The sequence below is a fragment of the Sander vitreus genome, chromosome 6 (assembly GCF_031162955.1).
Source record: "Sander vitreus isolate 19-12246 chromosome 6, sanVit1, whole genome shotgun sequence".
In the NCBI taxonomy this organism is placed as follows: Eukaryota; Metazoa; Chordata; class Actinopteri; order Perciformes; family Percidae; genus Sander; species Sander vitreus.
This window is the reverse complement of record NC_135860.1, coordinates 7846176-7861477: the sequence shown is the minus strand read 5'-3', so window position 1 is coordinate 7861477 and position 15302 is coordinate 7846176. Positions and strand designations below refer to the sequence as shown.

At 38.7% G+C, this 15302-nt stretch overlaps 2 protein-coding genes across 2 annotated transcripts in view; one reads left to right on the top strand and one right to left on the bottom strand.

The window, feature by feature from the left end:
- The first annotated feature begins 94 nt into the window (after positions 1-94).
- LOC144519300 (uncharacterized) lies at positions 95-6483 on the top strand. Its single transcript, XM_078252321.1, has 5 exons — positions 95-192; positions 2219-2383; positions 2707-2845; positions 3270-3377; positions 3865-6483. Exons 2-5 carry the CDS (start codon positions 2238-2240, stop codon positions 4996-4998), a joined length of 1527 nt encoding a protein of 508 aa, XP_078108447.1. The 5' UTR covers positions 95-192; positions 2219-2237; the 3' UTR covers positions 4999-6483.
- Positions 6484-11334: 4851 nt separating this feature from the next.
- The window catches only part of LOC144519298 (beta-1,4-galactosyltransferase 3), a 30349-nt gene continuing 26381 nt past the window's right edge, over positions 11335-15302 (bottom strand). The window contains exons 5-7 of the mRNA XM_078252320.1: positions 15226-15302; positions 14857-14961; positions 11335-14600 (exon numbers count right to left, since the gene is read on the bottom strand). The exon at positions 15226-15302 is cut by the window's right edge and continues 46 nt beyond it. Coding sequence (XP_078108446.1) covers positions 14327-14600; positions 14857-14961; positions 15226-15302 — 456 coding nt within the window. The 3' untranslated portion in view covers positions 11335-14326. The remainder of the gene's footprint in view (positions 14601-14856; positions 14962-15225) is intronic.

Sequence of the window (15302 nt, the reverse complement as noted above, 5' to 3'; positions counted from 1 at the left end):
CACCGTCCACGCAGTCACATCCCTATATGTTAATTGTTGTCGTTTTAGTTCATGCTGTGTTCCTCATTCCTGACCTGCAACACCTAGGCGTGTCTGTTTTGCTGAAGGCCAAGAAGGCGTGGCACAGGTATAAAGAGACTCAACAAGTCATGTTCCGACCTGACGCAGCTGCTTTCCCTCTACAGCTAAAAGGTAGGCACTTTTCTGTGGGAAAACATAGGACATTATAGATTAATCTACTTTGAACATTTGTATTAATTAATAACCTTTTATAGCACTTTCAGTTTTACTGTTGTTGTAGCAAAAATGCCTTTATTGAACAGAATGTAGGCATACTTACTTACGGATGAGCCTTTCATGTGTTTACTAGTTATTGTACTTTTTTTCTCAGTCTCAGTCACCCTCAGTCTGTCCTTTGCAAATATTAATTTCTGAACGATGACTTCTTAAGCTATTGGCTGGACCTTAAACATAACAGGGCATGTATTTTTGTGCTGCCAAATTTGTGCTTCAGCTAATGCAAAGACAAACTGTTTTCTCTTCTGTACTTACCAGTTTGTCAGCTTTTTTTTAATCTCCCTGTTATACAATTTAAATTATGTACAAAACATGCTGCATAATGCCGACTTGAGGCCACTCTTCTATTAAAGTCATGGACTGTATAAAAAAGGCTTCTCAAAATTATAAACAATGTCTGTTTAAATCAGCGCAGGGGAACTGTAATTTACACAACATGCTCAGTTATGGTTCATTTACTGTATGCATCATTTATTTATCTTTAGTGTTTTTGTAGGTGACTTCAGGATAAACCACTTTTTTTTAAACCACTGCCCACACTGTATCTCTAATTTGTTTAGCGATACAAAAATATTGATTCAACGTCAAAGTGAAACTAAATGACAATTCAGTAGGAATATCAGGCAGTGACACTTTTTTATTTCTTTGGAAAGCAACATAGGATCAGTCTTACTCAACAGAGGTGACCCTCCCTTCCTGAGAATGCTTATTTGATATATCATATACATACTGTTGGCAGGTTAATTCATGATGAAAAGAAGCTTGGATTAGAGATAGGCCTGCAAGTAGAAACACTTGACAATCAAACGCAGTGGATCTGTGTTTAATTAGAAAATTGGTGACTCATAATGTTTGATGTTGATTTCATGATTTCACCAAGACTGTGATGTAAGTATTCAGTCTTCTTTCACTTAAGTAGAATCGCAATACCTTGAACTAAAAAATACTCCACAACAAATAAAAGTCCTGCATTTAAAGTTTTACTTAAGTACAGAAGTATTAGCAGCAACATATACGCAAAGTATCAAAAGTACTCATTAGGCGTCCAAATGGCTCCTGTCAGTTATATCATAGTATTAGATTATCAACACGGATGCATTTGCGTGTATGAGGCATTTAATATTTAAGCTTGTCAAAGAAGCTAATTATAACTTCTTTCTACATACTATACCGTTAGTATAGTTTAATATAGTATATATATATATATATAGTAATAAGTATAGTAATATAGTAAAGTTTAATCTTTAACAATGTATATTCTATTAGCTACTCATCACTTATATTTAAACATTTATCTTCAAAGAAACTAGCTCTCAAATAAATAAATCTCAAATAAAAGTATATACGTATATATATATATATATATATATATGAACCCCTATAATGTAGTAGAGTTGGAGTATAAAGTAGCATAAAGTTGACACCATTGGAGACTGTTTTGATTGAGTCTGTTAGTGCTCTAAATAATCTAAAAAATATAGCTGATGCACACTGATGATTGGAATTTAGCTTAACATGAGTCACCTGTTTCGTTCCCTTTGTAACCATAATCATAATCGTAGCTCCTGTCTAACTTGCTCTTGCACCACAGTCACACTTAAGAATTAAGTGACTGAGAGGAAAGTCCCAAACTTCACAGGAACATTTACGAATTACATCAATCCTGCATTGACAAACAGCTGTAACAAGGGAATTTCCCCAGGGATTCATCAAGTCAATCTTATCTTCTTATCTTCTTATCTTACCGTATCTTACAACAGCATAGAAAATGCTGAATCAATATTTCTGACATTCACTCACAATAAATCAAAATGATGGTCTTCACCAAACTGGCATTTAGTGCAGGAAATAAGGTTTTTCTGCTGTTTAGTCTACCCCTATAAGTACATTGTTTACTCTGACCTTCAACATGTTTCTCCAGCTGTCCCAACGTGGCCCTCATGGCGTACTCCACCAGCACTATCGCACAGGGCTGTTTTGGGAAGGTGTACAAGGAGAAGTACAACGATACCTGGGCTGCTGTAAAGAAGGTCCCCCATAATCTCATCAGTAAGAAGGACCTGGAGAGGGAGTGTGAAGTGTACAAGTAAGTACAAGTGGTTTTGTTAATGTTTACAGATTTTAAATGGCTGAGGAGATTTCTTAAAATGCTGTAAGGTAAAACAAAATGTCAGAAGAATAAACACAGGTGTAAAATCACCATTATTTCAGTTATGTGGTGATAAGATTACGTAAAAACATGGAATTGAACAAAATCGGAGTTGCATGGTTTTCAATGGTAATGTCAATTTTAGGAAAAGATGGTTTCCAATCTTTCAGCCAAAAAAAATACTTTGTTTTTGTTTAATTTATGCTGATTAATTTCTCAATATCTCTTTTTTTCCCTGACTTGTTACGGCTTGTCTGCAGCAAGGCAAATCATCCCAACATAGTGAAGCTTCTGGGCAACATAAATCTCCGAGACGGAAAATGGATTATTCCTCTAGAGTTTATCTTCGGCGAGGACTTAGAGACCACCATCTTCAAAACATCAAAGTCTAAAATACAGGTAAAGTTGTCATGACAAAAGGCACATGATTCAAGGTGAAATTAAATATAGCACATCAGGATAGTAGTGCCTGGAATACAAAAAATAGTGAAACCACATTTTATTTTTATGAAACTGTGTAAAGCCAGGACAACATTACATGGTTCCAATTTCTGCATGGTTTGAATAAAGTATGGCAGGTCACTATAGGCATTTGGGACATGTCCTGTTCTTGTAGTGTGCATTGGTTGAATTTTAGGACTGAAATGTCGAAAAATCGAAATGTGAGTTTGTAGTTCACATCACACCTTGTTTACTTGGCAAAGCAGTTTCATTCAGGCCTGAAGGAAAAGGGCGTACAACTCAACATGAGGAAGTTGGAATATAATGTCTGTAATACTATGCCAGTCCAGTTAAACTTGATCTAAAATTTTCATCTCTACAGCTGACTCCGTCTATTAAGGGCACTATCATCATCGGCATGTGTGAAGGGCTGCTTCACCTCCACTCCAAAGATGTTGTCCATCAAGACCTCAAGCCTGAAAACATCATGGTGAGTCAGCATACTGCACCAGGGCTTCATGTCAAAAGTGTCAAAAGTGTTACAGACACATATTTATTTATGGTAAAGAGCTCTACAAACAGTGGTTCATAAAGAAAACCTTGCCTCTCTGTCTCAAGGTTGTTAATAAGGTTGTAGCAAGAAATATGACAAGTTTTAACCTGATGGTTACTCTCTGAGGTTAACAAAATTAAGAATCACTTCTGTTCGCAAAATTGATATCTTGCCAGCTCTCATAAGGCAACTCGTATAAAAAGTAGTTCCTTATGAATAACGAACTACATTGTGCCGTCAAAAAGGATGTACTAATTAACTAGTTACATTGTGCCATGAAGGTCTGTTTTGGCACCTGATTACTGCAGACAAACAAGGAAAATAGAGTTTAGACCGCCTTGTTGTACCTTGAGCCACTTTTAAAATTGTTTTGTAATTTTGTGAGAAAAAAATTCAAACAAATTAAACATAATTTGTCTTCCAGGTGGAACATAACACAAACAGAGCTGTCATCATTGACCTAGGACTGGCCAAGTTCTTCCGATATGGTCTCAACTCTGCTGTTAACATGGGGAACGAGGCCTACTCAGCCCCCGAGGTGCTGCAGGAGCGTGGGCAGAGGGACCAGCGCTCAGATGTGTGGGCCATGGGTAAGATCATCGCTGAGCTCTGTGCTCGGGTTCGCCTGTACACGCCCACTGTCTGCCCCGCCAAGATCAAGGAGACCCTGCTGGATCAGCCGTACTGCCATGCCGTGTGTAGGATGGTGGAGACTGACCCTACTCTGAGGGCCTCCATGGGTGGGGTCATAAGTGAGATACGAAAGGCCGGAAGTGCAGGCATCGTCCCCAGTGCACCCGTTCAAAAAGATCACCTTAAGCCACCTGCACCTCAAATTAGAGTCAGAAACCTCTCTCCGTCACCTGTGAATAGAGATCCATCTCCAGAGAACAGAAATCCATCGCCAATGAACAGGCCTCCGTCCCCGTTTAACAGGGACCCATTGCCAATAAAAAAGGCTCCATCGCCGTTTGACAGGGACCCATTGCCAATAAAAAAGGCTCCATCGCCATTTGACAGGGACCCATTGCCAATGAAAAAGGCTCCATTGCCGTTTGACAGGGACCCATTGCCAATAAAAAAGGCTCCATCGCCGTTTGACAGGGACCCCTTGCCAATAAAAAAGGCTCCATCGCCGTTTGACAGGGACCCATTGCCAATAAAAAAGGCTCCATCGCCGTTTGACAGGGACCCATTGCCAATAAAAAAGGCTCCATCGCCGCTGAAATGGGAGCGTTCACCCAAACCAGACTTCAAAGCTTTGAATCCACAAGCTGTAATGCACGTCTCTCCTTCGCCTCAGAGGACAGAGGACATAAACAAACACCAGGCTCTGGTCCCAGCAGGCAGAACCGAGCTCACGCAAGACTTCATGAAGATGAAGTTGTACCAAGAGGCTGCCAAGGATCTGCCCTGCAACCTGCCCACAACAGGGAGGGTGGTGATTCGGCACTTTGAGGAGAAAAATGGGGAGGTTGAAACATGGGAGCAGAAGGAGGTGGTGACTCGTGATGGGAAGATAGTCGAGTTCAATGACATCAAGTTTAATAGCAAGTAAGAATAAGAGTTTGAGGACTTTATCTCCTTAAAAAGGATTGCATGTGCTGGTTAAATGGTTAGTTCAGGGTCACCTAACTTTTGGTATCTTCTTAAAAGAGCATGTAAAACACATTTCACTGAGCTAAAGAGTCAACTGAGATAATTTACAGTGGGCACCTGTTTTTACGCACACATAAAATGGATTTGAAACCTGTTACAAACTTAGAAATACAGTATGCCTATGGGAGTTTGAAGTGGTAATAAGAGGACATCTTGAATGCTTTGGTTGTGCTGTAACATGTTTTTTTCAGCCATGTTGATTGATAGCTCATTTAATTGCCAAGAAAGAAATATCTGCAGGCACGAACAGCCATCTGTGAATGTCTTTCAGCATCTGAATGCATATGACTGTGAACATGGGTCATACATTACATGCATGTTTATGTATATAATACATTTTGAAATCTCAATTGCAGAGATAGATTTTGTTTCTTTGGGATGCTTTATGCTCATATTTAATACACCGTGTTTCATTAGATTAGCTTGATCTGTTTTAATAATCAGAAAATCTGAGCAAGTAATGAAAAGAAGAACACACTATAGTTGATGGTTATAAACAAAAGCAGAAACTAAAATCAGAATCAGACAAGATGGGCCAGCCCAGTAGCATACAACAAGCAAAGTATAATACAACTTAATGCTAATGGGGCTGGTTGTTGCTCCAGAAAAGGTTGTCCCCATGATCATGCAATGTATTCCTCTACTGTCCATTCCAAGCTGTGTAATTTAGGGGTAATATTTGATCAATCTTCGTTGTTTGACACAGACGTAAAGCAGCTGAACAGATCTTGTTTTTTCCACTTAAGAAATATAAGCAAACTGAAATCTGCTTATACATGCTTTCATCTTATCTCGCATTGACTGTAATGAATTTTTCTTCTCATTTAGTAGGGTATGTCTGCTCTTGATCGCCTTCAGTGGGCTAAATCCAGAATGCTGTTACAAGGCTACTCACTAGGTCAAATAGACGGTCTCACATTAGCCCTGTTCTTAAGTCTCTTCACTGGCTCCCTGTTGCATACAGGGTTCAGTATAAAACTCTCACTCTTATACAGTAGGCCATTACACGGTCAGGCAGGTGCATATGTGGCTGAAGTACTCTCTTGGTCTACTATGTTAAGTTAAATGTCTGTCCCACGCACCCGGGTTAGGGCCCATGGTGATCGATCTTTTGATTCCGTAGCACTTAAGATTTGGACTTCTCTGCCACCACCCTAACGCTCTGCTCTTTCTGTGGATTCTTTTAAAAATCAGATAAAGACCTATGGCTACCTATTTGGATGGGTGTTTGGTTGAAATGTCTGCACTTTGTGTAATATGTAATTTTAATTGTGTATTGTGTTTTTATTATGTATGTTTGTAGGCTGTTGTTTTTATGCCCCAGTAAAGCACTCTGTGATTTATCTGTGAAAAGTGCTTCATAAATAAACGTTACTTAATATAATTCTGGTTTACTGGTTTTCATTAGCTCCAATATTAGTGACTTCTATGGATGAACTTATGAGTTACATGCTTCTTTTATGGGTCAAGAAAGTCTCAGACTGATGACCACATTTCAACCCCCATTGACTGAACAATGACAATATGGTGTTATTGCTAAATGCCTCAATTACTGGAAGATTTTCAGTCTTGTTTGTTAGTTAACTGGATAACTAAAAAATTTCAGTTAAACTTGGTGGAAGGTTGGGTCATGGGCAAAGACAGTTTTCAGTGATCGAACCAAAGCTGGACTGTAATTTAGAAAGTGGGCTACTTTAGACTTTAGTCCTTAACTCCTGAACTGTGAGGTGTGGAAGCAAAATACGTTTGTCCTGAATTCTTTGGTTCAGATTTGTAAACAGATTTTCATCATTTTGATTTTGTGGCAAAATGACAAATTTCATCCGATCTTCCCCAAACTTAGTTCATAACAGTCAGTTTTTTATTTAACAGTTAAAACTCTTGTTGCAACCAAATGTAGACAGCATGTGCACAAATCAACTCCAAGCAACCCAACAAAATTTGAAAGTCTATCATCTATAGGTAGGTACAAGTCTGACTCACTTGAGATTTTGTACAGGTCATCCTTCCTTGATTTAGGTATTTTCCAAAAATACTGATCTCTATCAGCAACTGTGTATCCATCAGTCTGTGTATGTATTTTTAAATAAATCTACATTATTGAAATAACACATTTTTAATGTTTTTTTTAAGTGTGTAGGATGTAGTGGCAGCTAGCAGGTGAGGTTGCAGATTGTAACCAACTGAATACCCCTCCCCTCCCCTCACCCCTCCCTTCCCAAACGCATAGAAGAACCTACGGTGGCCTTCGGGAAATTTTAAAACGAGCCTGTGTTTGTTTTGTCCATTTTGCGTTACTGTAGAAACATGGCGGTGCAACATGGCATGCTCCTATGTAGATGAAATGCTCACTCTAAGCAAAAACACAACAATTCTTAGTTTCAGGTGATTACACATAATGGAAATTATGAATATGATGTACACTTTTTCTGCCAATAGATCCCCCTAAGTCATACACACTGGTCCTGTGTATTAGTTCTATTACCAAACAGCATGCTTTGATCAGAGCCACCGTAGTCAAAGGTGAGGCAGTCAAATCTAATAATAAACTTAGACAAAAAAAAAGTTTTTGGGCTCCTGTCAGGGTTATATCACCAAGAAAAAACTAATAACAGTTACATCTGTATTGTCAGTTACCAACTATTTTCATCATTGATTAATCTGCTGATTATTTTCTCAATTAATTGTTTTGTCCATAAAACATTAGAAAACTGTTTTAAAAAAGTATGCCAGTCTCAAAAGGTGATGTCTTCACTTGTCTTCTTTTGTTTTACCAACAGTATAAAACCAAAGGTATTTGAGGCATGGAAATGCTGGAACCATCATTTATGCTAAAAAAAATTACTTAAACCATGATTTGATTTTCAAGAGAGTTGCGGAATGATTTAATCAACCGATTAATCAACTACTGGTTTAAGCCAGAGGTACTGTTTTTTATTCTTCCCTTACAAAAACCACAAGTTTGTTTCACAGTGCGTCAGTTTGTTTTTGTTTAACACACTAATGAACTGCATCTGACTCCACCACCATCTAGTAATCTGCACACGGTGCCTTGAAACATCAACACTGCTGACCGCACTGAACTCTACTGAGTGTGCTCACAGTGTCAAATTTTAAATCTGTATTTTTTTGCTTTTGTTTAATCTGAGATCTACAGTCTGTCTTTGTCACAAGTTCAACACCATTCGCTCTCAAATGTTAGAAGTGATTTGAGGCTTTGAGAACTTTCCACATTAAGGTAAGCTTCATTTTCTCAGTCAGGGGCTTATGTGTGGATCTAGAGTTGGTAATCCTTCACTCTATCTAAGCCACAAATTGAGACGAAGTGGGATGTGTGGTTTCCTCAGAAGAGTAAAAAGCCTCTGTTTGGGGTGTTTACTGGTATTTCTGCAGAACTCTACGTGGGTAAGGTAAGATGGACAAGATGGCTTTTCTCTGTAATTCCACATCACCTTTCTTCGCCTGAATTTACAGAATACAGTGTCTTGAAAAACACAAATAGCAGTTACCCGGGTGACTCTGCTTTCAAAATAAGATGTCAAAGTATTTGTCTAAACAATTCAAAAACAGCCTTTAGGTAACAAAGAAAAGTGGCAGGTATTAGAGACAAATGTAAAAGAGCGAAATAATTGTTTTCACTTTTAACAGTTGTACCGATCATTGCTTTGCTTGATTTATTTATGAACACAGAAGGGTGCCGATGCTACCAATGGCAACAAAACACTTAAAGGACAAATCCAGTGCAAAATGAACCATGGTTGTTAATAACACGTGTACCGAGTCAACCGTTCTCTGGGATATGTTTTCATGCTAATTAAATGTGACCAGTTTTAGCGCAAACCGCTAATTAGCTTATAACGCTAGTCGTCGGGGGACGGGTAAAGTAAAAAGAAATCGTTCATTCTTTACCACTAACAAGGCTCAAAATAGCACCACATTTCCATGGTAGCATAATGCGGGTCCCTACATGTAAACCGAAGCATTGAGAACTTTGTAAGTGTACAGACAGTTTATTAAAAATATAGTTTATAAAGGGCAGGCGCCATCTTGGGAAAACAGTCACGACCAGTCGAACGCAAATGCCGTGTTTGAGCTATGTTACTGGTTACTGGTTGCACGGCGTTCGTGGTTCGACTGGTCATGACTGTTTTCCCAAGATGGCACCCACATGTATACGTGAACGGTATGGTCTTTCTAATCTTTTTAATAAACTGTCTGTACACAGTTTAGTATACAGTTCTCAATGCTTCGGTTATTAACCCCTAGGTTCATTTTGCACCAGATTTTTTTTTTTAAATGGAGGAGATAAAAATGCATGTGAATTTAAAAAAAATTGAGATAAATTATGGAGTGGTTTCATTAATTTAAAGATGATTTGATTGAAACAGTCACGATATAATGAAAACAGGGTTTCATAATTTTCAATATCTTTAATTCATCATTCACAACACAAACTTGCCATTTATCATTGAAGGAAAAAGGCCCCATGAGTGGAAGTAACAAAACATGATACACTTGAAATACATTTGATTTGAAACATTGCTGCCTTGATAATCAACTGTTATTTTTTGTTATTTCCACCTTTGAGGCCACTTTCCTTAAATCATAATGGCAATTTGTTTTGTTGTTGTGAATGATGAATTAAAGTCAGAGAAAATTATGAAACATGGCTCTGTTTTGATCATATCACGGCTATTTCAATCAAATCAGTTTTAAATCAATCAAATCACTTGATCTATTTTTTCAATTCACATGCATTTTTATCAATTCATTTTTGTTACTTCCACCCCTCATACTGTGAGTGTGTACTAAGGCAAACTGGTGCTTTGAACTAACAGTATGTTATGTCATGAGACAATACATTTTGACAACATATAGTGTGTCTGGCAATGGCATGGCTTGTTCAAAATTAACACATCAAAATCCCTTTGAAATAAATTAAATTTGGGTCCATTATTTAAAAAAAAAAACTTGACAGTAAACAGCACATAGAAACTCCAATATATTATATCATGATGGCCCTCTTGTGGCTGGGCGCTAAATTGCTTTTAATAAGTGGATGAGTAGAAAGCAAGTCCTTACATTAAAAGATACCAGTACAGAGCCCGAATATGTGCCTGTTTGGAACGGGCGATTGCTTGGCCTGTGGTATTGCTGCTTGTAGAATTCTTCAAAACTAAATTGTACCCCAAAATTACTTACAGAAGGACCCCAAACCACTAACTCCACTGTAGCCTATAGCCTACTACTGACTTACAATGTAGGCTACGTCTACATCAGAGAAAGACATTGTAGGCCTACATACTACTGTATATACCTGACAGAGAACGGGGCAGATTCAGAATGTAATCACAAAATATTACAATGACAATGTGGAGTAATCAGACATTAGCGTCATGGACTCAAACGAGCATAAACAACAACAAAAAAAGTTAAAAAAAACATAATAAATGCAGGAAAAGAGTCAAAGGCTGTAACACCCCCCCCCCCCCCGCTGTTGTAAAGCGTTCTGCACGTGGCGTCTGCGTGTGATGTGCAGGTTACCTTCCCCCCAAACACGGACAGGCATACATACAAATAGGTCTCGCTTTATTAGATAGGTAGCCACCTATAAGTGGCATCATGCTCTGTCTGCCAGTTCTTGTCTGTAGCTGCTTGTGCTATGCACGTGTGGGATTCTGAAACGTCCATTCGGGAGTTGTCGTTTGTTTATTCAAAGTCAAAGACAGTCCAAAGTAGTGCTACTTTGCACATTTTTGTGGGTCTGAGATGTATTTTACATTTTAGCTGCCAAAGCTCCGCTGCTTTCTTCGACCCTCTCTGTGTGAGAGGGGGAGTGGCCAGCGGCTAGAGCGGTTAGAGCGGTGTGCTTCTTTTACCGACAATATATTTGGCATTTCTTATCCAAACAATGAGTAAGTGCTACAGGCACGTACTCATGCCTGTAGCAAGACACCTGTCAAGTTTGAAATCCATCGGACTAACGGTTCGAGAGATATACGCATAACACACAGACGTTCCTGCCATTTATAGATAGATTAGATGGTCCGTTAATGTTCCAAGATCTCCGACATTTTGAAAATTTTAGAAATGCAACTAGAAATATATATATATATACACACACATACACACACACATTTGTATTTGCTTGCACTTGACATGTACTGTATGTATTGGGATGCAGATTTGCTTCTGACCCATGCTCAACTTTGTTTTAAGAGACAGAACAACAAAATCATTTGAATAATCAGTTTATTAATGAATTTAAGGCCACTCTGGACTGTGCAGAACTCATAAAGAGAGCAGAAATAACCCACAAAGTCACATTGCACTCGGTTGCTGCAGTACTACCCTGTGAAGGCTGCTTTCTATTGCAGCTGAGCTTATCTACATCAGAACTGAGTCAAATCAAACATTAAGTAGCTTCAAATAAAAAACCCAAAATATCAGGTCAAGTGTTAAGAGTAAATGATGGAGACTGTACGCTGTGACTTTGGGAATATAAGCTTCCTTTGTACCATTTTGTTAAGAAAATGCTCTACTCTTGGGATTTAGTGACAACAGAGCAGATGGAAACTTGCATTACAGTCACAATAAGACAGTTTCCAGTTCACGACACAGCATGCTTCATATTTTCTACATAAGCACTGACATGTATCATCTCCACATTATGCTCAGTACATTCCCTCACTAATGGGTTCGTTGCCATGCACATTTAGCCTTGATATAAAGATGCTATCGTATTTGTGACCAAGTGTTGAAATACTAGTATTGTGTGTTGCTAAGGCCATAGGAGTTGAATATGTATTCACATCAAAATGATAATACAGTATATAGTCGTCTATTTATGAAAATCACAGGCAACCACTCTCAGAGCTCGTCTCATCCATTTCAGCAGACGATTACCACAATGACACAAAGATAAAAAAGAATGTTTACAGTACAGAGTTTGAAAAAAAGAAAAGAAAAAGAAATCACTCAATCATCGTGAACTATTCTCATTCCCTCAAGTTTTCTTCATCTGTGGTTTGTAAATTTTGGGAAATCTGAATATATGTTGGTTTGAGATTCTTTGAACCCAGAACTAAAAGATGCGTGTTACCGAAATCATAACATTAGTATACTGTACACACACACAATATTTTATCCATCATCACAGCTTTCCATGCAGTTGTCTTTGGTTTTAGCCTGTTCACCTGCCAGTACAGCCACTCTCACTCTCACTGGAGGAAGGGACCGTTTCTTTTTTCTCGTGTTTACAATCAAATCTGTCAGAGTGGAGAGAAGTGAAGAGGAGAGGAGGGCGCAGAGTCGGCATGCAGTATATGGGCACAAGGGAAAGGAAATGGCAGATGTCTATGCATGATAACTTGTTAAAGAACTGACTTTCAGAGTCACATTCTGGAGAAACTGGGTCAATATTGAAGATTACACCAAGTGACAAATTGTTTCATGCATTTTGAAATAAACATATTGAAAGAAAAAAGAAAGAAACCGCACGTTTTCTTATAGGTGAGTCTATAAATTGCATAACAACATTGCTAAAGGGAACATATCTCAGATTTTGGTCAAATTTCACAAAATGACACACTGCCGGTGTTGGGTTGAAACCTCACACAGTCTATATGTCAACTTGACGATGCACTTAGACATTATTTTGTGGGTTTTTAAATGATCAAATCAGATCAAGATGTCACAAAATATTTTTCAAAACACAAACAAAAGACATAATCCTTCAATTGAACTGAAGAAAAAAAAAACAACATGCTAAATGTTCTCTTGTGATAACAGCAAAACAACTTCTATTGCCCATCAACAGCAATCACAAAGATTTGTTATGTTGTGCTTCGGGCTCAAGCTACCGTTTGTCTACATGGTTAAATACATGGCTACAGTACCGTGAGCTGGAAAAAAGCATTTACTAATCTCTACTTCTAGACATGATGTTGCAGAAGTGAGTTGTTTTTACTTTTGTGCAGAGCAAATGCTTTTTCTAGTTCATTTCTCAACGATATGTATAGATTAAGGACAGGAGATGGGCAAAAGATACATAATAAAGATTGACTGCATTTAAAGCGTTATGGGAGGAAGCCATCACTCTCGTGGGGCACATTTACATAAGGAGATATATAGTACACTGCACATAATCAATATAAATATGAAGAAATGTTAAGCAAGACAGACTCCATTTTGATATGAATCTCAAGTTCATCTGAAGGCAGAAGACTGATAACCGTCACCAAGACCTGCTCTGTTTGATAAAGGCAAAAACACACAAAAAATAAAGTTGGTATTGAAAGTAGATATTGGATATGCTGAAGCTTTAAAGGCTGAACTGAACGCAATAATGCCGCATAGAAGAACTGTACTCTGGCCTTGGTGTACAGAACCAAAATGTTTTCACTTTACGCTCATTCACACGGGTAATTCCACTGAACATAAATTATGTGTACAGCATCCATAACTGAAAACATTAGAACAATTTAGTGTATCTTTTGCTACACATACTGTAGCGAACGGATATAGATCAGCATCTCTGACCCCAGACATTTGCAGACAGATCGGATATTTGCGCTGTTATGTCAGAAGCAATAATAGTAGAAAGAGTAATAACACAAATCTGTCGAGTTCTTTCATTCAGTACTCATTGTAGCAGCTTCACACACTCAACTGGAAACAGGGGGCCGTCTCCTTCACTCGTGTATTCATTGGCGCTGAGATGGAGAAAAAAAATGAGTGCGACTGCTGGAAATTGCAGCTACTGCTCTATTAAACTCAATATTCTAAATAGTGTAAGGTATGAGTGAAAAGAAGAAAAAAAAAAAGAACAAGCTTCTAAGGCATCACAAGGTTTAACCAGCGACCACAGCGCTGTAGATATATAAACTCATAGAGTCCAACTTTTACCCTTCACTCTTCACTGTGGCTCCCTTGGAAGAAGAAGAATCGGTGATGTAACCGGTAGGTGGAGAGCCATCACCTCACAGTTGAGAAATCCAGGTCAATTGTTTTAATTTTCAATAAATCGGGCGTTTTCCTCACCCAAATGAGTGCCCCACTGTCCGCAGGCAGTAAGATGTTGACTCTGCACAAACTAATTCCTCCACAAACTGCTGAAAAAGCTTAAAATGGGCAGAAAACTCCAGGCGATTGAGGAGGAAAACCACCATCCTACAGCATTTACTAATGGGATTAACCCATTGAAGTTATGGCAGAGTGAAACATGATTAGCGGTCTCTTAGGGTAGACTTTTTCTCTGAGTGGCCCTCTTTGAGTTTGGCAGGGGGTTTGGCTGAGCCTTTTGCTGGGACTTCGGCAGGTGCTTTGACTGCAGCTTTGGCATGTGGTGTTGGTGGAGGTGGATGAAGGCCGGCCTCAGTGCCAATGTTGACAGTGATGTTGGTGTAGAGGGGCATGTATTGCCGTGAGATTGTCTCATATTCAGCTGTGTTCATCCCATCCAACTTCCAGGTCTGGCGTGTCTTGGCCAGCATGTTGAACCTTTAAATGGAGAGCAAAGACAGAGCTGTGTGAATAATAAAGGCTGCGTATCTTTGCATTTTACTTGTACGGTAAAAACAATAACATAGCAAATAGTATTTATTCTGCTGTTTCTGCTTATGATCAAGCATTGCAGAGTTTGTCCCCTTAACCTCAACACATTTTAGATTTTTTTAGTCTGCGTGCAAACTAAATTCAAATCTGCTGCTTCAAACTTTCCACATGAAACCAAATGCATCAACTTTTTTCACCACACCTTTTTGGGTTCACATCATTGCCTTTGTCCAACTTATGTTTAATCATCTTGTAACGGCCGACCTTCAGGGATGGACGAGTGATATACATCCCCCCCAGAGACACTCTGAGAGACGAGAAACAAATGTCAGTATTTTACAAAGTCCAACTAAGTCACACACATCGCCTTATGTGATTCAAGGGGACATGAACCAAAACATTAGTCTTGGGGTAAAGCTTTTTTGGTTAGTGTTTAATATTTGGCGTAGATCAGATGAATCAGAGTGCAGACATTAAGCAGAACTTGAAAACTGAGAACGTAAATGTCTGACTGGCTACGGATGCAGTAAAATCACAGGGGAACCTCCCATCTGGCCTGAATTATTCTCACCTGACTCCAATATCGTCATCCTCTCCACCCCAGCCCCAGTAGTTGTTGGGAAAGCCGTTCATCTTGAGGTAGTGCAG

Coding starts and splice junctions, on each gene's coding strand:
- LOC144519300 (XM_078252321.1), top strand. CDS start 2,238: ATGGCGTACTCCACCAGCACTATCGCACAGGGCTGTTTTGGGAAGGTG. Junction 2,846..3,269: donor CATCAAAGTCTAAAATACAG/GTAAAGTTGTCA, acceptor TCATCTCTACAG/CTGACTCCGTCTATTAAGGG. Junction 3,378..3,864: donor TCAAGCCTGAAAACATCATG/GTGAGTCAGCAT, acceptor TTTGTCTTCCAG/GTGGAACATAACACAAACAG.